This window comes from Oreochromis aureus, linkage group 12 (genome assembly GCF_013358895.1).
Source record: "Oreochromis aureus strain Israel breed Guangdong linkage group 12, ZZ_aureus, whole genome shotgun sequence".
NCBI classification, from domain to species: domain Eukaryota; kingdom Metazoa; phylum Chordata; class Actinopteri; order Cichliformes; family Cichlidae; genus Oreochromis; species Oreochromis aureus.
In genome coordinates, this window is record NC_052953.1 from 6,647,034 (window position 1) to 6,669,567 (window position 22,534).

Below are 22,534 nucleotides of genomic sequence, written 5' to 3' on the forward strand. Positions count from 1 at the left end.
TCATACTAGTACAAGGCAACACCTTGATATTCTGATAATAAAAGGTGGTTACAAGTGACCTGATTCAGTTTGGACATTTAACAGCACCGAGGAAGAACGTCAGAGTCTCACCTGGTGAGTACAATCACAGAAAATAAATAGTCTGGAGTGATTAATAAAGTCTATAACTGCTGGAAACAGACTAGAGTCCTACACTGGTTAGTTGTAACTGTTAATACTGACTAGGTGTATGAAATCTGTCACGATCCTGGGTCTTATGATCCAGTGTTTTGAGTTTTAGTTCTTTTGATGTTTGTAGTGTATGTTTAAGCTTATTAGGTTTCCTATGTTCATTTGCTTATTAGTTTTCCCTTGTGTCTTCCAACCCCTGTTAAGTCTCCCCTGCCCTTCATGTGTTTCATGCCTGTGTCTTATGTTGCCAAGTTCTGGTTGTCATGTCTGCGTCTCATGTTTCCTGTTTTATTTTGAAGAGATCTTGTGTTCCTGTGTTCATCGTGTTTAGTTTTACTCTTCCACTGAGGTCCTTATGTTCATGTGTGTCAGCTGTTCCCCCATGTGTTCCCACTTCCCTCATTAGCCTCCTGTGTGTATTTAGTCTGTGCCTTCTCATTCAGTCTTTGTCGGATCGTCTGTGTTATTCCCATGCCATGTCCTGCGTTCAGGTTTCCATATATCCTCCTCATCATTGCCATGTTTAGAGTTTTGTTTGTGTTTCTGTTTGCCAGGGTTTTCATAGTTTGTGCTTCCTTTCTAGTTTACCCAGTTTAGGTTATTGCTTAGTTTGCATTGTTTTTGCCCTTTTATTTTGTACTGTTCAGTCTGCCTTAATAAACAGCTCATCATCAGTTAAGTTTGAGTTTTAGAATGTCTGCACCTGGGTCCACTTTTCACACTCTGTGACAGAAATCTATACAGGTCTGGTAATTAGATACAGATCACATTGTGTAGTTACAGTACTGCATTTAATATGTCTTCATATTATAGGTGTGGGAAATATTTTACAAAATAGTACAAGCAAGAGCTACATAGATATTAGTTTTGAAACGTGTAGAGTTACATAAAGAAATACAGACCTGATTAATGCAAGTTACATTCAAATATCAGGCTAAAATAGGTAAGGTTAATCCATAACAAACATCAAATAGGCATCATTTAATATAATTTTAACTTTACTTGAAATACCATTTTATGGAGGTATCTGACACTTGCTGTATCTACCTATATATTGTACTCTAGTACTGTACACAGTATTAGAAAATATATTGAGAATTATCTATAATCATTTTGCTCTTATAACCCGCATTTTAAATAAGTTGGAATGTTGTGTAAAATGTAAATAAAAACAGAATACAAGAAAATATTTGGTAACTTGTGTCTTGTATTTGTCTTTTTAATCTGAAATATAATATAATAGATATGCTCTTTTTGTACCTTATCATGCAACTGGCCTATTATCAAGTAACCTAATAAGCTGCAGAATACATATTTTCTTAGAACACCCCAATGTTTGCTTTACTTTGAGACTGCTTCTGCCATCTGCCAGCTTCAAATTGAAAGGTTTTACCATTTCAAGAAAAATATTAGCTCAATCTAAAGATTAAAATGTTTTTATTATGTTTATTATGTTCTATTGTGAATAAGATATGGCTTTATGAAATCAGCAAATCATTACATTCTGGGTTTTTTACATTTTGCAAAACATTCAAGGTTTTTGTGACCTAGGTTTTTATATTACAAATGGTATTGTACTATCCAGCTCCACTGTTTTATACAGTAACACCACAGCAGTATACTTTTACACCCACAGTGTAGGAAGAAGCGCTACCAGCAGCTGTCAGACTCTACAACACAGTGTAACATTTTTTGGTCATCTTACTCATGAGCTTGTTTGTTCACTGTACATTTCACCAGACGACCCCCCCCCCCATACACGCACACACACTCACTCACTCATGTACATATTAGCCAATCTGAATTTCAGTGCACAGTGTTGCATTGTTTTTGTCCCAAATGTAGCAAAACATTTAGGCATTATCCATTGTGTCTGAGCAATAGTATAGTGCTTAACGATTTAAGCCACATTAGTAAGTCTCTGATTACTATGTCAAATATTTGATGATAAATTTTGTCTTTTTGTTTTTTTTTTAATCCAACAGATACATAATACAAACTTTTCAGATTTCTATCACAGTGCTACTATGGCATCACCACCACTTTCACCATGCGGTGAGTTTGGCAACATTTATTAAAATAACACCAATAGTTAGACAGAATATGAATGTAAACAATATTACCAAGATAGTCTTGCTTCATACTGCACTCTAAGGGCCATGGTCACCCACTGATTGCATGGAAGATGTGATGTGTCGGCAAATCCTTGCCAGCTTCTAGCATTAGTGAAACTGTGAAAAATGTGGGTCAAATCTTAAATGAAGACTGATTGCAGTAAAAGTAAAAGTTGCTCTGTTTGAAAGATGTTTATTTGACACATACATCTGTACAGCACAAGTTGGAATCTTCTATGCGAACAACAGATGACCACAGGTCTCAAAGCAATCAAAAGAGGTTTTTGGTCCACACGTGTGTGTGTGTAATTATTGGTAAAAAAAATTTTTAATGCTTTTTTGTTTCTTTACAGCATATGAACTTCGGATTTTGGTGTTTGGAAAGACTCTGACAAAAAAAGTAATTCTAACCAACTTCATCACCGGGAAAAAAGATTTCTTTTTCCAAAGGATGCCCGCATTCTGTACAGTCACTAAAGGAGAGTATAGGAAAACACGCCTAACAGTAGTCAAAACCTCAGATGTGTTTAGATTATCTGGAGATAAGGTGAAACATGAAATGAAGAAGTGTGTGGCTCTTTGCCCCCCTGGACCAAATGTTCTGCTCCTGTTAGTAAAGCCTTCTGAATTCAATGAAGAAGACAGACAAAAACTAACGTACATCCTAAGTTTCTTTGGTCAAGATGCTTTTAAATATGCAATGGTCATTCTGACACATAGTGAGGAGTTAAAAACTTCAGCTGTGGATCGACTCATACAGGACTGTAGACAAAGGCAGCAGAGAATCAACTTTGATGATGATTTATCAGAACAGGATCTTAAGGACCTTGTAGAAAAGATGGACAGCATAGTGAATGAAAACAGAGGAGGCTATCTAAACAGAGGTGAAGAAGGAGACACAACAGTCAGTTTTAAACCGCCTCTTAACCTGGTATTATGTGGGCCACATGGAGACCTGAGGAGTTCAGCAGCCAATGCCATTGTAGGAAAACACCAGTTTGGTAAACCTGCTGACTCCTCAGAGTATGTTAAGAAGGAGACACAGGTGTGCCGACGTTTAGTGTCCCTGGTGGAGATGCCTGCTTTGTATGGAAAATCTCCTGAGGCAATAAAGAGCTGCAAAAAGCAATGTATTTCTCTCTGGAATCCTGAAGGTGTGCATGCCTTTATCCTGGTCCTTCCTGTGGGACCCCTCAGTGATAGAAACAAGCAAGAGTTGGAGATCATCCAGAATGAATTTGGATCTCAGGTCATCGACTTCACCATGATTCTTTTTGCAGTGGAATCAGATCCCACAGATCCAGTTGTTGTCAACTTTGTTAGTGAAGACAGAAACATCCAGGAGCTCTGTCAGAGGTGTGGAGGACGAAACATCATCTTCAACATCAAAGACAAGCAGCAGGTCTCTGAGGTGTTGCACACTGTGGAGAAGATGACAGCTATGGGATCGAAGTGCTTCACAAGACAAATGCTTGTTAAACCTAGATTGATTAAACTCAAAGGAAACCCTTCACAGAAGACAGAATCCTTTGATAATCACAACCACAGCCCAGATGCTCTCAGGATAGTGATGATTGGGAAGACTGGCTGTGGGAAGAGTGCAACTGGAAACACCATTTTAGGCCAAAAATGCTTTTATTCTAAAGCCTGCATGAAGTCAGTGACAGAGGTTTGCAAAAAAGCAACAGGAGTGGTCGATGGTCGTCCAGTTGCTGTGGTCGACACACACCAGGCTTGTACGACACGACTCTGTCCAACCATGAAGTCAAACAGGAGCTTGTGAAATGCATCAGCTTGTTGTCTCCAGGACCTCACGCGTTCTTACTGGTAGTGCAGATTGGTCGATTTACCAAAGAAGAAAAAGACACAGTAGAGCTCATCAAGGTGTTTTTTGGCAAGAAATCAGAAGACTTCATTATCGTTATATTCACCAGAGGAGATGATCTTCAAGATCAAACAATAGAGAGTTACATGGAAGAAGTCAGCGATGACTTTGTTAAAAAACTGATTGACGACTGTGGAGGAAGATACCATGTTTTTAACAACAGAGATCAAAATAATCATTCACAAGTCACAGAGCTTTTAGACAAAGTACAAACAATGGTGAAGAAAAATGGTGGCAGCTGCTACACTACAGAGATGTTCCAAGAAGCTGAGGCAGCCATACAAAAGGAAATGGAGAGGATCCTAAAAGAGAAAGAAGCAGATATGGAGAAAGAGATGGAAGAACTTCAAAGGAAACGCGATGAAGAAATTCAGGCGAAAAAGAAAGAAATTGATCAAGAAAGAGCAGAAAAAGAAGAAGCACTGAAGGAGAAGGAAGAACTGATTAACCAGGAACAGGAGAAAACAAAAAGAGAGGAGAAAAAGAGGAAACAAGAGAACAGGGTGTCAATGCTTGATGAAGAAAATCTGCGAATGCAGTGGGAAGAAAAACTTGAAGCTCTTGAGCAGAAAATAAAATCAGAATGTGAAAAAAATGTGCATGCTGACAAAAAGCTGATGGAAAACCGAGAAGAGATGAAACGAGAACGAGAAGCTTGGGAAAAAGAGCGCAAAGAATGGTGGGAGAAACGAAATCAGGAAGACAAACAGAGGAAAGAGGAGGAACAAGCGCTGCTTATAAAACTCAAAGAAGAATATGAGAAGGAAAGAAATGAATATGAAAGCAAAATAAAAGAATTAGATAGACTCAGGAGAGAACAAGAGGAGAGAGACTGGAAATTAGCGCAGGATATCTATGAGGCAAAAGTCGAGGAAATGAAGAAGAAAACTGCAGAAGAAGCCAGAAAGCAAGCAGAAGAATTCAATGAGTTCAGACAGAAATATTCAGTAGATTTTGCAGCGTTGAGAGCAAAGCATGACAGTGAAATGGAAGACATGAAGCAAAAACAACAAAAAAGCAACGCCATCATACTTAAACATCTGCTCATGAAGAGAGAATACAAGAGAGACTTTGAGAGACTGAAGAAAAAACAAGAACAAGAAGTGGATGAGCTGAATTACAATCTTTCTATAGAAAATGAGGGCGAGCCAAATGAAGAAGCTATCAACCAACTACAGCTAGATCATGATAAACAAATCAATGACTGGATAGAAGAATATGTACAGAAAGCTGAAGAAGATAAGGCTTGCACCATTTTATGAGATGTCACAATAGTAGCATGACTTCAGTTAGTTTTAGTAATGCTTGGTTTTAAAGGGTTTAACTAGCAAATGCAAGATTTAAGATTTTAAGATCCAAGATTTTCTTTTCTATTCATCCATGATAGAGTACACTGTAGTTATACAGCCCCATGGAGCTGATTTACTTATTATTAATCCAGGTTTTACATACAAATATTAACTTTTACAGCTCATTCCAAAATGTCAATTATCAGTTTCACATTCCACTTTTTTATATACAGTATGTCCATAGTCTTAAAGACATGTAGAAAATGCAATTCAGGAACAATTCAACGCAAACTAAATCAGTTGTATGAAAAGCAGTTAATTCTCATAAATATTACACTACATTTGTATGCCAAAAAAACAATCCACACTTCTCCATTAAAAAAAAAAATCAACTGATGTCAGTTACATTATTTGAGTACACAAAACTAATGTATTTTTCTTTGGTTCTAATGCGTTTACAATTTTCTTCTTACCAATGAGGACAGATGAGACTTCATGAAATTTAAATGTTTTATCAAATCTTACCAAATCAAATTTGCACACAATAGTAGAATTATTAGCAGGATTAATATTGTTGTGCAATTCTGCGCTGTCGCTTCAAGTTAAAAGTGAGGATTCTCTTCAAGTTTACACACAGTCCAAAAACTTCAGCAAGGGTTTAAGCTATCACTTGATAAAACATCCTGCCAAAAACAAAAGAAATCAGTTTATACTCGAAAAGAAAGAATTGTTCACGCTGTCTATATAGGTTTTCAGTCTAAGTAGTAGTAAGGAGTGGAAAGTAAAGCTCTTGGCTCTTTTAAGGGGACCCACTATTAATCATGTGACTCTCTTGCCAAAGTGTGAAAAAGGCGTGGCTCAGTATCACAAGGATTTCGACTGAAACCATTGTGAGACCGTGCCTTGTGACCTAATATGACTGACCTAATGAGGTCGCCTGACGCAAGATGTGAGTGGGTTGAGGTACCTTGGAAGGAGTTGGCATTGTAGGCAGCAGACAGTTGGTGTCATAAGCCACCCTCTGTGTTCAAAAATGTCCATTCACAGTCAACATAGATGTTTTTTTTTCCACTCCTGTTTCAAATCTGTCCATCTGTCTTAGCAGAGAAACCCTGGCGCCTTCCCAGGTGCATCAACCCCCACTCAGGAAGCCTCCAGGAGGCATCCTTGTCAGATGCCCGAACCACCTCAACTGGCTCCTTTCGATGTGGAGGAGTAGTGACTACTCTGAGCCCCTCCCAGATGGCCAAACTCCTCACCCTATCTCTAAGGGAGAGGCCAGCCATGCATCGGAAAAAGCTTTCTTGTTCTTTCGGTCACTGCCCAAAGTTCATGACCATAGGTGAGGGTAGGGACGTAGACCGACTGATGAATGGAGAGCTTCGCTTTTATGCTCAGCTCTCTCTTCACGTTGATGGACCGGTACAGCAAAGACACTATGCAGGACCCTCAAGAAGAAATTATTTAATAAAAGAAAAGATCCTGCAGCAGACTACCACTCTGATCAGGCTGAACCCCAGCTCTAGCTTTATGCCAGGTAGGATAGGCTCCAGGCCCCTGTGAAGCTTAACTGGATAAGCAATTAAGAAAAATTAAGACTATTTAGAGAATATGAAGTTTAGATACATAAATAGAAGGGATGTTTTTTGTTATGAGAAATTTAAGTGGTTGGATTAAGTCTAGGTGTATGGCCCACTTATACCTAATAAATCTCTAAAAATGTAATTTTCTGTTCAGAACTCCTGTAGAAAAGTCAAACATCTACATTGAAATTAGCTCAGACAAACTCTCTGGATAAAATGAGTTTCAACTGTTAATATATGCAATTTTTTAATATTCTTTTTTACCTTCATCTTTTTCTAAAATAATCTTCTCACGATGACTACTAAATATTTATTTCTGTTGAAAGTAAAGAGTGATGTAAAATGAGAAGATGGTCATCTTATTTAAATCTTCGGTAGGAAAAATGGTGAGTGGAACAGGACAAAAAGTTAACCCTTTTCAGCCACCATCACACAACCAGTCACATGCTTCCTAACTACTCATTTCATGGAGACTGTTTAAGTTTAAAACCTACATGTAGTGCTGTACTCTTGTCAACATATTTTAGTTATTTTGTGTTTATGATTTGATATAGATGTTTGATAGTTTAAAATTTTATTATAAAACTGATCAATAAGTTATTACATTAGCTCAAAAATATCCCTATGCCATGATGCTTCACTCTGTGATGTACAGCGGGTAAAATAAGTATTGAACGTATTTATTTGTAAAGATGCTATTGACATGAAATTCTCACCACATGTCAGTAATATAATCCATTAAATCCCCACATGCAAAGAAATCAAACCACAGAATTCTATAAATTAAGTTATGAAACCAAGTGACAGTTTCCTTGGCTGTGTTTGGTATCATTGTCTTGCTGAAACATCCAATGTTGTTTCATATTCATTATCTTGGTAAAGGGCAACAGAATTTGATCTAGAATGACTAGGTAAATTTTTCCATTTATCCTTCCTTCAATTATATAAAGTGAAGCAGTACCATATGCTGAAAAACACCCCCACCCCCAAGGCTGTGCGGTTGTGCATTACCTAGAAATATTTACTTAGAAAACTAATGCTGCATTCAATACTTATTTTACCTGCTGCACTGAACCATTTCTATGCCTGTTTTCATGAGCCTCAACAACTGACTGGCATTTAAACTTCACACCAGATAAACATGTAAGCCACCAAAGTAAGGTCCTACCTACACAGAGTGAGTACACAAATCTGTTGGCTGTGACAGCATACCAAGATGGGTAACCAGATCATGTACCAGTCTGTCTGAGGTGTTTACTAACATCTTTCATCTGTCGCTGAATAGAGGAAAGATGCCATCTCCACTGCACTTGATTTCACCCTCATTGGACTGAATCAGAGAGACACGTAGTATACTCCTCCATCTTTGCCTTATCACAACATTCTGTAGTGGGATACTGGACATTCTAACAAACAGACCCCAGACTGTAAGGATGGACAACCGAACATCCTTCACCTCGTCTCTGAGCATAGGTATTATTCAAGGTTTTGCCAAGTCATGTTTTATATTCATTATTTACGTGACTGTATGGCAAGCCACCTGTGCAACGTTATAATTAAATTTGTTTATGACACCACAGTAGTAGGCAGAATATCTAATAACACAAGCACTCAGAGGGTGCAACTCCCCCAAAGGGCAACTGTGATGTTTTATGATTTGTTTATCACATTATGTTGACATCAGCCTGCTTTAATAACAACCACTGATGCCTGGCCTTGAAGTAGTACATACTTAAGGGTCTACAGTCGTGGCCAAAAGTTTTGAGAATTACATAAATATTGGAAATTGGAAAAGTTGCTGCTTAAGTTTTTATAATAGCAATTTGCATACACTCCAGAATGTTATGAAGAGTGATCAGATGAATTGCATCGTCCTTCTTTGCCATGAAAATTAACTTAATCCCAAGAAAACCTTTCCACTGCATTTCATTGCTGTCATTAAAAGACCTGCTGAGATCATTTTCGTAATCGTCTTGTTAACTCAGGTGAGAATGTTGACGAGCACGAGGCTGGAGATCATTATGTCAGGCTGATTGAGTTAGAATGGCAGACCTGACATGTTAAAAGGAAGGTGATGCTTGAAATCATTGTTCTTCAGTTGTTAACCATGGTGACCTGCAAAGAAACACGTGCAGCCATCATTGCGTTGCATAAAAATGGCTTCACAGGCAAGGACATTGTGGATACTAAGATTGCACCTAAATCAACAATTTATAGGATCATCAAGAACTTCAAGGAAAGAGGTTCAATTCTTGTTAAGAAGGCTTCAGGGTGTCCAAGAAAGTCGAGCAAGTGCCAGGATCGTCTCCTAAAGAGGATTCAGCTGCGGGATTGAAGTGCCACCAGTGCAGAGCTTGCTCAGGAATGGCAGCAGGCAGGTGTGAGCGCATCTGCACGCACAGTGAGGCGAAGACTTTTGGAAGATGGCCTGGTGTCAAGAAGGGCAGCAAAGAAGCCACTTCTCTCCAGAAAAACATCAGGGACATATTGATCTTCTGCAGAAAGTATGGTGAATGGACTGCAAAGTCATTTTCTCCGATGAAGCCTCTTTCTGATTGTTTGGGGCATCTGGAAAAAGGCTTGTCCGGAGAAGAAAAGGTGAGCGCTACCATCAGTCCTGTGTCATGTACCATGTGTCATGCCAACAGTAAAGCATCCTGAGACCATTCATGTGTCTGGTTGCTTCTCATCCAAGGGAGTGGGCTCACTCACAATTTTGCCCAAAAACACAGCCATGAATAAAGAATGGTACCAAAACAGCCTCCAACAGCAACTTCTTCCAACAATCCAACAACAGTTTGGTAAAGAACAATGCATTTTCCAGCACGATGGAGCACCGTCCCATAAGGCAAAAGTGATAACTAAGTGGCTTGGGGAACAAAACATTGAAATTTTGGGTCCATGGCCTGGAAACTCCCCAGATCTTAATCCCATTGAGAACTTGTGGTCAATCCTCAAGAGGCGGGTGGACAAATAAAAACCCACTAATTCTGACAAACTCCAAGAAGTGATTATGACAGAATGGGTTGCTATCAGTCAGGATTTGGCCCAGAAGTTGATTAAGAGCATGCCCAGTCGAATTGCAGAGGTCCTGAAAAAGAAGGGCCAACACTGCAAATACTGACTCTTTGCATAAATGTCATGTAATTGTGGATAAAAGCCTTTGAAACGTATGAAGTGCTTGTAATTATATTTCAGTACATCACAGAAACAACTGAAACAAAGATCTAAAAGCAGTTTAGCAGCAAACTTTGTGAAAACTAATATTTGTGTCATTCTCAAAACTTTTGGCCACGACTGTATGTTTTTTTTAAAATCTTTATCCATATGCTTGGAGCAAGAATCTGACTTGAGATTTTAGGATATATTCATGCAACCTTGACCTTTATGTTAAAAAGACCAAAGAGCTGATAGTGGACTACAGGAAGTCTAAAGAAGACACAACTCTATCTTTATCAAAGATTCTGAAGTTGTGGAGGTAACACGTTTTAAGTTCCTAAATTGTTGAAGACCTGATGTGGTCTTTATTTATTTCCTTCAGATAAAGGCCCAGCAATCCCTCCACTTATTGAGCAGGTTAAAAAGGCCAGCTGTCTATCTTGTCAATTTACTGTATTATACAAAGCATTATAACATCTTGGATATTAGACCCTATCCAGTGAAAACAGTTGAGCGACCTACAGACATCTACTTAAGACGCTGTATCCAGCATGCATACAAGCACCTCACTCACCCTATCAACAGACAGTTTGAATCCCTGCCAAGTTGGAAACTGTACCAGGGTCTCAGGGCTTGCACTACAAGGCAAAGTAACAGTTTTTTTCACCAGGATTGCAAATCTATTAAACTGTGTTTCTGACCATATGCTCCTAAGCATTTTATTGATGTTTTGTATTAATGTTCAATAATGTTATTAAATGGACAGTCATGCACTGTATAACACACAATCACTGAAACAGGAACTGCCACATACTGACAGTTTATCAGCAGTAATAGACTGCTTCTAATTCACTAATCTGCTGCCATTTTATAGCACACCCTGTACATGTTGCTAATCCAATGCAGGGATGAAACAGAGACTGATAACCATTCATGCTCCACATTCACAGCTATGGGCAGTCACCAGTTAACCTAAATCCATGCATACTTTGTGCTGTGGGAGGAAGCTGGAGCACCTGGAGAAAGCCTACGCAGACTTGCAGAAAACATGCAAACTCCACACAGAAAAGATAAATGATTAATATGCTATTTCTATTACCGTTTGCCTATTTCAATCTTTAAAAAAAAAAAAAAAAGCTCATGTAACATATGTGATAAGCATACTTTACATGTTAAGAGACCAAAAAAGAGGGACCAGTCATTCCCCTAAATAGCCCATTGAACTTGGGTGCACAAATCAAACAATGCTGCACACGCTTTGTTTAAGACTCAGTTTGTACCTGACTCTTGTCACTCACAGTTGCTAGTAGCAGCCACCCACATGTAACCGCAGTCTGTCAACATATTCTATTAGTCAACATCCTGTGGTAAGCGAACATCTTGGTGTGTTTTTCTTACTGCATGAAGCAGTAAGAAAAATGAGGAAGCAGCAGATACTGGTACACTGCTGCAATATAATAAGTTGAAAGAACAAGCTCCACAACTCACCTTCGCAAAGAATTCTGAGTCACTGTTTAGGCAATTGATTTTTTATGAGCCTTCTGATGCTCTGAATTTGGCTAATTTCTCTTTTGATTACTGTCAATGGCAGAAAGGATGAAAGTGCATTATGTTTTGTTTCTTTTGTTATAGTTTTCCCAGCATTCTGTGTTCACTGTCCCTGTTAACGTTTTTTGTGTCTAGCACATGTCTATTGGTCATTTCCTGTTTACTGTGTTCGCTTTTCTTATCTTGTCTGGTTTTTACTTCTTGTCATTCTTATTATCTTCACTTGTGGTGATTACTTTTGCCGTGTCTTTTCCCCCACCTGTTTCACAATGAACAAAGTGAGGTCTACACCAATGCCCAAGTTAGCCAAGTTTTATCAGCTTGTTTTTTCATGTGGAAATGCCAGATTATCCTGCCAATTTGGAGCAGCATTTTTTGTTTTTTTTTTTTTTTTTTTTAAGTTTGCATCCTGAATTTTCAACACCCCAGATTTGGATCATCTCTCTTGCAGCATCCTGACATGCACTTTGTCAAACAAAGTCATAGACTACCGCCCTTAAAGTGGCAGACCATGAGATCCACTGCAAAGCTAGAATATTGAAACTGACATGGTAGGGAAAGTTACACTGCAAGGCAGCACTTCAAAATTCTTTAAAAAAAATTTCATCCATGATGTGTGGCATATATAACGAATTGCTTCTTTATCTATTGTAAATGAAGTTTAAATGTAAATGAATTGCTAAATGGTACTTGTACTACTGAGTTTTTATTTTGAATAAATTAATGTAACAATGTGACACGTGATAACATGTGATAAGCATTTGTAAGTGTTGAGAGAGCCAACTAGTAATGATGGCTATTTTGCCCTAACAGAGCCCAATTAAACTTGGGTGCAAAAATCAAACAATCAAAAACAAAAATACTCAGAATTGCCAATGAGTTGCCACAGTAACAGCCACCCACATTTAACCACAATCTTTCAACATATTTTGATATCCTTGATAGGTAGAACATCCTGTGGTAAGTGACTTGCAGATTTTGCACTGGTGTGCAAAATCTGCAAGTCATCTGCAAGTAATATAGTACATATAATGAATAATGTGAGCTAAAACTTAAACGAAAAACACCAGCCCTTGAGCCTGACCTTTGTAAACATTTTCCTGATAGGGTAATGGGCTCAGTCAATCATTTAGGGTTATACTGAATATATTATTAAGTCTATTTTCATTTATCAAACATTTTTAAAATACAGACATTCAAGAAATAGCAGAGAGTCTTTTGTTGTTGTTGTTGCTGGAATTACGAATTTCCATTTTAAAATATCTATAAATGGAAAAATTCTTTTTTCTAACTGCTGTGTATTACTGTGATACTATTCAATAAAAGGATTTTTATTTTAGCTTAAGAGATTTTGGATTTTAGTAAAAAAAAAACAAAACACTGAGATAAGATCACCTTAGACAACCTTCTTGAATATTTAAGAGGCAGGATATTTGTACAGACACAGTTTCATTTCCAGTTCAACCAAAACTAGCTGACAGAAAATTCTTTTAAGAGCTCCAAGCAAGACGTCCTCACAGATCTGGTGAGTGCACCTAACAAAGAACATTTAGCACTATATGCAACAGATCCAATAATTGTACAATATGACCGAACTGAGTATTAAAGAGTATTCAGAGACAATGCATAATACATAGTACATTAACATAAGAAATATTAAAATCCTCTTGAGAAGTGAGGTGAAAAATGTATCTTATAAATTACAAAAAAGTTAAAGTGTATGTCCACTGCAGAGGTAATATAAATAGGATGGGTGTCAGAAGGCTATATATTAAATTTATTATGATCAAAAAGCAAGTATAATAGAAAAAAATAAGGGCTGGTGTTTATATTTTTTAACAGGTAAATCCAAAAAATTGTTTTTTTTTTTCAAGAACACATCTGTTGGAGGTGTAATAGAATCGGTTTGAATTCATTTTGCAAGAATTTATCCATCTTACGCAAATAAATAGCACTTAGAAAAAAGTTCCATTTATGGCACAATTTGTGACTTTGTGTGAGTAAGAAAAAATGTTCTCTCACTGTCACATAGTGATCAGTGGTTCATACTTGATAAAGACAACAAAAGCATAATTGTCAGTATTATATGTATATGAATTAGAGTAAAGTAAAACAGCTCCATAATTAGTCATTTACCCTCTCAAGGCAGGCGTTGCAGATTTGCAACAGTTAAAACACTAACAACCTGATTACCCCACATACATATTTTATGAGTTTTTTTACTCAAAAGTACCACTGCAGGACTTGGTTGTGCATTAGCAACTAAAACTTAATTTGAGCCTGAGAGGGTTAACCAAAACATGTCCAGTTTACTCACCATTGAGGGCCATTTCAGTATCTTTTAATTTGGTCAAATGGTTCTTTACAGGCTTTTAACTTTATTTTGGGCTACAAGAATTGGTTTGAATGCTTTAATATTTAAAACACTATTTTTAAATACTATTTTATGTTTTTGTCTGTGGTTTGTGCATGTGTGCATATTTAGGTGTGCTAGTGAATGCGTGAGTACAGTGGCTTGCAAAAGTATTCGGCCCCCTTGAACTTTTCCACATTTTGTCACATTACAACATGAATCAGTTTTATTGGAATTCCATATGAAAGACCAATACAAAGTGGTGTACACGTGAGAAGTGGAACGAAAATCATACATGATTCCAAACATTTTTTACAAATAAATAACTGAAAAGTGGGGTGTGCGTAATTATTCAGCTCCCTGAGTCAATACTTTGTAGAACCACCTTTTGTTGCAATTACAGCTGCCAGTCTTTTAGGGTACGTCTCTACCAGCTTTGCACATCTAGAGACTGAAATTCTTGCCCATTCTTCTTTGCAAAACAGCTCCAGCTCAGTCAGATTAGATGGACAGTGTTTGTGAACAGCAGTTTTCAGATCTTGCCACAGATTCTCGATTGGATTTAGATCTGGACTTTGACTGGGCCATTCTAACACATGGATATGTTTTGTTTTAAACCATTCCATTGTTGCCCTGGCTTTATGTTTAGGGTCGTTGTCCTGCTGGAAGGTGAACCTCCGTCCCAGTCTCAAGTCTTTTGCAGACTGGGGCAAGCGTTTTGCATTTTGGCCAAAAAGTTCCATTTTGGTCTCATCTGACCAGAGCACCTTCTTCCACATGTTTGCTGTGTCCCCCACATGGCTTGTGGCAAACTGCAAACGGGACTTCTTATGGTTTTCTGTTAACAATGGCTTTCTTCTTGCCACTCTTCCATAAAGGCCAACTTTGTGCAGTGCACGACTAATAGTTGTCCTATGGACAGATTCCCCCACCTGAGCTGTAGATCTCTGCAGCTCGTCCAGAGTCAGCATGGGCCTCTTGGCTGCATTTCTGATCAGCGCTCTCCTTGTTCGGCCTGTGAGTTTAGGTGGACGGCCTTGTCTTGGTAGGTTTACAATTGTGCCATACTCCTTCCATTTCTGAATGATCGCTTGAACAGTGCTCCGTGGGATGTTCAAGGCTTGGGAAATCTTTTTGTAGCCCAAGCCTGCTTTAAATTTCTCAATAACTTTATCCCTGACCTGTCTGCTGTGTTCTTTGGACTTCATGGTGTTGTTGCTCCCAATATTCTCTTAGACAACCTCTGAGGCCGTCACAGAGCAGCTGTATTTGTACTGACATTAGATTACACACAGGTGCACTCTATTTAGTCATTAGCACTCATCAGGCAATGTCTATGGGCAACTGACTGCACTCAGACCAAAGGGGGCTGAATAATTACGCACACCCCACTTTGCAGTTATTTATTTGTAAAAAATGTTTGGAATCATGTATGATTTTCGTTCCACTTCTCACGTGTACACCACTTTGTATTGGTCTTTCACGTGGAATTCCAATAAAATTGATTCATGTTTGTGGCTGTAATGTGACAAAAATGTGGAAAAGTTCAAGGGGGCCGAATACTTTTGCAAGCCACCGTATGTGTGTCTGTAAGCATTTAAAGGAGTGGTGGTTGCAGTGAACAAAAGTGAGCCTGCCACTGTTCTCAGAACTGAGGTTTGCCCTGTGCTTTAATATAACAGTTCCTATAAATGTTAGTAATTAATGTTAATAATAACTCTTTGTCCAGGCTAACAGCCCCATTTCATTGGCTCAGAGTTTTTCTGGTCCATGCACATTTTTACTGGCCTACAACAACAACAAAAACAACAACAATGAAGAATGAATTATTACAGTTTAACCAATATAATATTCTACTTATATTTAACATAATGATACTAAAGCCTTGAAATAAATATGGTCTAGTAGACCCCAAGCCTCCCTTACTGCATGAATTACACCCATTTAAAGTAAGACAGATGTTGACATCCTTTAGCAAGATACCCGTCTTCAATATTGTGTCAGACTAAGTTAACATTTCATCTATATAGTTTATTTGAACTTCTGTAGCTTTACTGTAGATCTTTTGCTGTGTAAAACAAACAGTGGTGAATGGGAGCAGCTACAAAGTTAGCTTTTCTTCATATCTATGCAGCTCCTCTGTGTTACAGAGGAGGTGTGATTGAGGATTCCTGCTAGCTTTTTGCAAGTAAAGAAATTACAATAACAAGTGCTATTGTTTTGGATACTAGAAAAAAAAACATTTTCTTTTACTCCGCTTAGCTCATTGTCTCAGTAACGACACTGCCTAATTGCCATGTGTGTGTAGAGAGACTGGTTCCATGTTAAACTACTTAGCAACCAATCTGCTTGTGGTAATGCTGAGGTTACTGAAGCCCAGGGTTCTTTGATAGCAGTCTTCAGCTCATCTGTATTTTCAGGTCAGGTATTCCTCATCTTCCTCTTGTCAATACCCTTACACATTCTCTGTGAGTTTCATTTCAAGCGAGTTCTGGTAAATCAAACACAGCAATAACATGGTCAGCAAGTTTTTAAGATAAGATAACCTTTATTAGTTTATTAGACCCACACGTGGGAAATTTGAAATATGTTGTTTGATAGTAGTTTTAGCACTGTGAGAAGGTCCTAAGCCCTGCTGGAAAAGGAAATCGGAATCTACATAAAGCTTGTCAGCATATGACACAAACGTCTCTAAATTATCCTGGTAGAAGGCTGCATTGACTTTGGACTTTATAAAATGCAGTGGACACGTTTGTGTTTCAGTCATAACTTTTCTTTTTTTCCCTCCCTAAAACTCAACAGACACCTGCATATTCTGCTGCTGAACTGAACAAAGTAAAATCATGGCAGGATCAGCATATAGATCTGGTAAGTGCACAAAAATATATATATTTGGGGTTGTTTGTTTTTTTTAAGTTAAGTTAAAGAAACTTATTCAAAGTTATTCATTTATTAAAGTTATTAGTCATGAATAAAATAATACCTAAAATGCGCTTTTTTTAGTTTTACAGCAGCTGGTAAAAAATTTTGTGACAGATATTAATTGAATATTTTTCAGACAGTGATCCACCATGAATATGAGCTTGAAAATATTTGTTTAGTGCTCTGAAGTCTATTTCAATTTAAAACTGAATACTGATTTTAAAAAAATTAATAAAAGAAAATTGATTTGTAACAGTATTTAATCATAAGCTTCTTGTGTCCTCTTCAGCATCCGAACTCAGGATTGTGATATTTGGAAAAAACCAACATGAAAAGGCAACTTTAAGTAACTTGATCACTGGTAAAAGAGATTCTCATCCTCTAAAAATATCCAAGAAATCCATTGCTCAAGGACAATGGGGAAAAATGCCCATAACAGTGGTGAAAACCTCAGACATCTTTAGTCTTCCTGTGGAAAAAGTCAGACATGAGATGAAGATGTGTGTGGCACGTTGTCACCCTGGGCCAAATGTCCTGCTGCTGTTAGTGAAACCTTCAGATTTCACAAAGGAAAACAGACAAACACTGAAGTTCATCTTGAGTTTGTTTGGTCCAGATGCGCTTAAATATTCAATGGTCATCATAACACAAAAGGATGAAGAAAAGAACGCGGCAGTCGATCAATTTATCCAGGACTGCGGACAAAGACAGCATAAATTAAACTTTGACAAAAAAAACACTGACTTTGATTTTGAAATACTGATGGAAAAGATCAGTCAAATTGTGACTGCCAACAGAGGAGGACATCTAAATTTTTCTGAAAGTGCTGAGCTCCTTGAATCACCTGAAATTCCAAAATCAAAACTTCAACTTAATTTAGCACTGTGTGGGAGATCGGGAGATGGGATTGAAGAATCTGAGAAACCAAAGCCTCCTGTGAAGTTAGGAATTTTTGAGAGACCTCAAATTGGTCTGGAAGAACCTCAAATTCCAAGTCTGAAACCTATGAATTTGGTACTGTGTGGGAGGTTTAGAGTTGGGAAGACATCAACTGCCAATGCCATCCTAGGAGACAAAAAGATAGAATATTATTCATCAGCGTGTGTCAAAAATGAGGCAAAGGTGTGTGGTCGACTGGTTTCAGTGGTGGAACTTCCTGCTCTCCATGGAAAATCTCAGGAGGAAGCAGTTAGTGAAGCAATCAAGACAGTTTCTCTCTGTGATCCTGAGGGTGTCCACGCTTTCATCCTAGTTCAACCCTTGGATCACCTTACTGATGAAGACAAGAGTGAGGTGGAGACCTTCAAAAAAATACTGAGCTCTAAAGTCAAGGACTTTACAATGGTTCTTTTTACTGTGGAGACTGATCCTACACACCCAGGTATTGTTAACTTTTTAAAAATGAACACAGAGATCAAAGAGTTTTGCGAGAGTTTCAGTGGCCGATATGTTATCCTCAACATCAAGGACAGACAGCAGATCCCTCAGTTACTGGATGCTGTGGAAGAGATGAAAACACCATTTGGAGGTTTCAAAAAAGAAATTATTGCAAAACCTTTCATGCACAATAGCACAGGAGATAAATCCAAAATGGGAGAGTCAAGATTTGAAAAAAAGAGCCAGGACTGTCTCAGGATTGTGATGATTGGGAAAACTGGAAGTGGAAAGAGTGCCACTGCAAACACTATTTTGGGAAAAGAACACTTCCATTCAAAAGCCAGTATGAACTCAGTGACTGTGGATTGCAAAAAAGAAACAGGAGAGATTGATGGACGCCCTGTTGTTGTGGTGGACACACCTGGTTTATTCGACACAAGTCTGTCCAATGATAAAATTAAACAGGAACTCAGGAAATGCATCACAATGATGGCTCCTGGACCTCATGTATTTTTACTTGTCCTGAGGATTGGTCGTTTTACAAAGGAGGAAAAACAAACAGTGGAGCTCATCAAAAACTTTTTTGGCAAGAATTCAAATGACTTCATCATTATCTTATTCACCAGAGGAGATGACCTAAAAAATCAAACAGTTGAGAGTTATATGGAAGAAGACAGCGAAGGGTTCATAAAAAAACTGACAGCTGAATGTGGAGGACGATACCATGTGTTCAATAACAATGATCCCAGTAACCGCTCTCAAGTCAGTCAGCTGCTCACCAAGATTGAGTCAATGGTGAAGAAAAATGGTGGTGGCTACTACACCTCAGAGATGTTCAAACAGACAGAGGACGCAATTCAGAAGGAAATGCAGAAGATTTTGCAGGAGAAAGAAGAAGAGATACTGAAAGATAAGCGGGACCTTAAAAGAAAACATCAAGAGAAAATTCAAGAGAAGAGGCGAAAAATTGAACAAGAAAGAGCAGCAAAAGAGAAAGCATTAAAAGAGAAAATGGAATTAATTAAGAAAGAGGAGGAGGAGAACAAAATGATAGAGGAAAAGAGAGCAGAAGAGGAAAGGGAGAGAAAACAGAGGGAAGAAATTCAGCAACACCAGTGGAAACAAAAAGGGAAGAAAATTCAATCTGAATCAGAAGAAAAGACATTTACCGGACAAAAGTTGATACAAAATTCAGAGAACATCAGAAAAGAAAGTGAGGGTTGGGAAAAAGAACCAGAACAGTGGCGGAAAAAACGACTTCAAGATGACCAACATAGATTGAAGGAGCAAACACGACTGAAAAGGCTCAGAGAAGAATATGAACAGGAAAAGAAAGAATATCAAATGCGAAAAGAACAGGAGGAAAAAGAATGGCAAGAATTACATGAAAACTTTCAAAAGCAAATGGAGGAGATGATGAGGAAAAATCAAGAGGAAGCCAGAAAACAAGCAGAGGAGTTCAGACAGAGATACACCACTGACTTTGCAGTTGTGATAGCTACACAAGAAAAAGAATTTGAGAATATGAAGCTTAAACAACAAAAAAACAATGACTTCATTATTCAACAGCTGTGCCGAAAAAAGGAATATAAGAAGGACTTCGCTCAAATGAATAAGCGACAAGAAAAAGAAATGAATGAGCTTAAATGTTCTTTTCAAGCCGTAAAACAAATTGACGAAATGCAGAAACAACATGGGGACGAAATAGATAAGTGGATCCAGGAACATATGAAGAAAGCCACAGAACAACAATTTTGTAAAATTTTATAAAATGTTTTCTGACAGCAGCATTTTATCTATAATGGCGTGTTCTGATTTGAAATGGGAGCAAATGTGTTTCAGTTTGATATTTCCCTATGAATTGTCAATGTAATATTTTCATTTTTTCTAATTTTGAGAAAGATTGGTAATTCTCTATGTGTTGAGAGAAATGTATAACTTCCATTGAAGTTATAACTTTCTTTCCATTCATTTAAAAAAGAATTTTAAAATGACTCCCTGGAGGTAATAACAATATGGTTGCCAAGTGGCAAGACTTACCTCCAATAAGGCTTGGCAGTAATTTTTTTCCCAGGGGCCACACTTACCAGCAGCAGTCGATAAAGACAACTGAGTTATTGTATGAGTTAATACTTTCTGATGCAGCTGTCCAAAAAGATTACCAGTTTCTTATGTGGCCCCTTGGGAAAATTAATTGCCCACACCTGCAGGAACATCATACTGTTATTGCTTCAAAATAAGAAGTAATAGGCTTTCATTATAATAGTTGTAAATTTTATAATAGGAGGAATCTTGCAAAGACGCCCAAATTATTTGAAATCAGTTTTGCTGAGACTGATAGTGACAGTGTCCAAACAATTATTAGCCGCTAAGAGCAGCTGCATCAAAGATACCAAACCACAACACACTATGGTCATTCATCAGAAACCTTATTACTTGCATCTTGTAATAACACAAAAAATATTTTCTAAGGAAAGAATGTACATAGTTCTTGGTATTCTTGCATGAACCCCTGACGTATAGTGTGCCAGTGTATAGGAGAACTGTCTTAACAAGTTTCCAGTTGCTACTGCATTACACATTTGAAGCATACATTTACAAAAAAGACATACAATATATATGTATCTTTTTTCTTTTTCTTTTTTTTTTCCTTAGAAGCAATTGCTGAACTTCTGACAGTATAGCTAAATGAGCATTCTATTGTTTTAAACATGTTACATGTAAAGAGGCAAAGTGTTCTGAGATGTTCTTTGTAAAATCCTATTTTTTTCTCCATTTTCATTATATACACTTAACAGAAGTTTAATAATAAACCAAGTGCACCTTTATTCATAGCTGAAGTTCAAATTACAAACCTGTAACCTGAAATGTGACTTTTATTGTAATATACCCATGTCATTAAATCTCTATGTAAAGTGTGAAAATGTTTTTTGGGTTTTTTTTACCTAGTATATATGATTAATCTCAATTTACTTTCATGCGATTTACTGTCAGCAGGTTTTTCATAATAAGTTTAAAGGGATGCCTCATCTGCACTCCTGCATTTGAATCGCTTGGTATGAGGTTTGATTAAAAACAACTGCAAGACAGTCATTGTGAAAAAAAAAAATGTAAATGATAGATTCCCTGTAAACAGAATAAAAAAAGGCACCATACTAATTCAACTGTGGTTGTGCTTTTTGATGTAGTGCTAGTGCATAAAGCTTGCCATTTAGTAATTGATTTTCATCTCTAAAAATTGGGAAAGAGAAAAAAAAAAAACAAAGCTTAATTCTCTTAGATCTCTTCTGTACTGGACAGGAAACAGAAAGATGGACAGAGATGTATCAAAAATGGACAAAAAAAAAAAAACTAAACTATATGCAAAATTTTAACCTTAGTTTTCTACAACCAAAAGATACCAACAACTCCTGCAGCTAGACAACACTAGATCCTTTAACAAAGGTGAGAAATAATTACCTTGTACATATTATTAAGGAAATGTCTGTTGACTTTAATAAATCAATACATGCATACTAAAATACATGAATAAACGAAAAGGAGTGAAAATCTCAGACATTACCAGTAGATAAAGTTAAAACTCACATGAAGAAATGTGTGGTTTACTGTCTTACCTGGACCAAAGGTATGGCTATAGTGATGTGAAACCTAATTTCAGGGGAATACGCTTGTGTCAATATTGGTGTAGATAATTTTAAATACTGCACTGCTGGCAAAGATAAGGAATCAACTAAACCAATCATCAAAACCAGCACACCAGTACTTACTGGACCTCCCTGCACTGCATCTCAGACTCTAAGATTTTAACTAAGTAACCCATTCTCCATCCCACACATAAGACAGATATTTTGGGGCAAAGCCTTCAGTGCTGCCCACTCTCTGGAACATGCTCCCCTGACCTGTTCATTGAGACATTTGGCTTTTGACTATTTTTTTTTCTTTTTTGTCTATAAAGATACATTTACAGTGCAAAATATGCAAAAAGCTAAGAGATAAGGAAGGGAGCAAATACTTTTTACTTTATATAGTGCCTTTCAAGAAACCCAAACTGTTATTGTCAGTAGTAGTATCAGTATTAGTATTACATTATTTATATCTATTTTGAGATTTAACTGGTGAAGAACAGTATAATG

The 22,534-nt window shown here is 37.5% G+C and overlaps 2 protein-coding genes and 1 pseudogene across 4 annotated transcripts in view; 2 read left to right on the forward strand and 1 right to left on the reverse strand.

The window, feature by feature from the left end:
* Positions 1-22,534, reverse strand: part of prdm6 (PR domain containing 6) — a 139,664-nt gene that overhangs the window by 78,770 nt on the left and 38,360 nt on the right. The gene's annotated exons all lie outside the window — the stretch shown is intronic.
* LOC116313593 lies at positions 83-5,838 on the forward strand (annotated as a pseudogene).
* On the forward strand, positions 13,224-21,325 carry LOC116313573 (GTPase IMAP family member 8-like). The gene is made up of 3 exons (XM_031731322.2): positions 13,224-13,274; positions 16,905-16,970; positions 17,314-21,325. The coding sequence occupies exons 2-3, from the start codon at positions 16,946-16,948 to the stop codon at positions 20,169-20,171; spliced, it is 2,883 nt and encodes a 960-aa protein (XP_031587182.2). The 5' UTR covers positions 13,224-13,274; positions 16,905-16,945; the 3' UTR covers positions 20,172-21,325.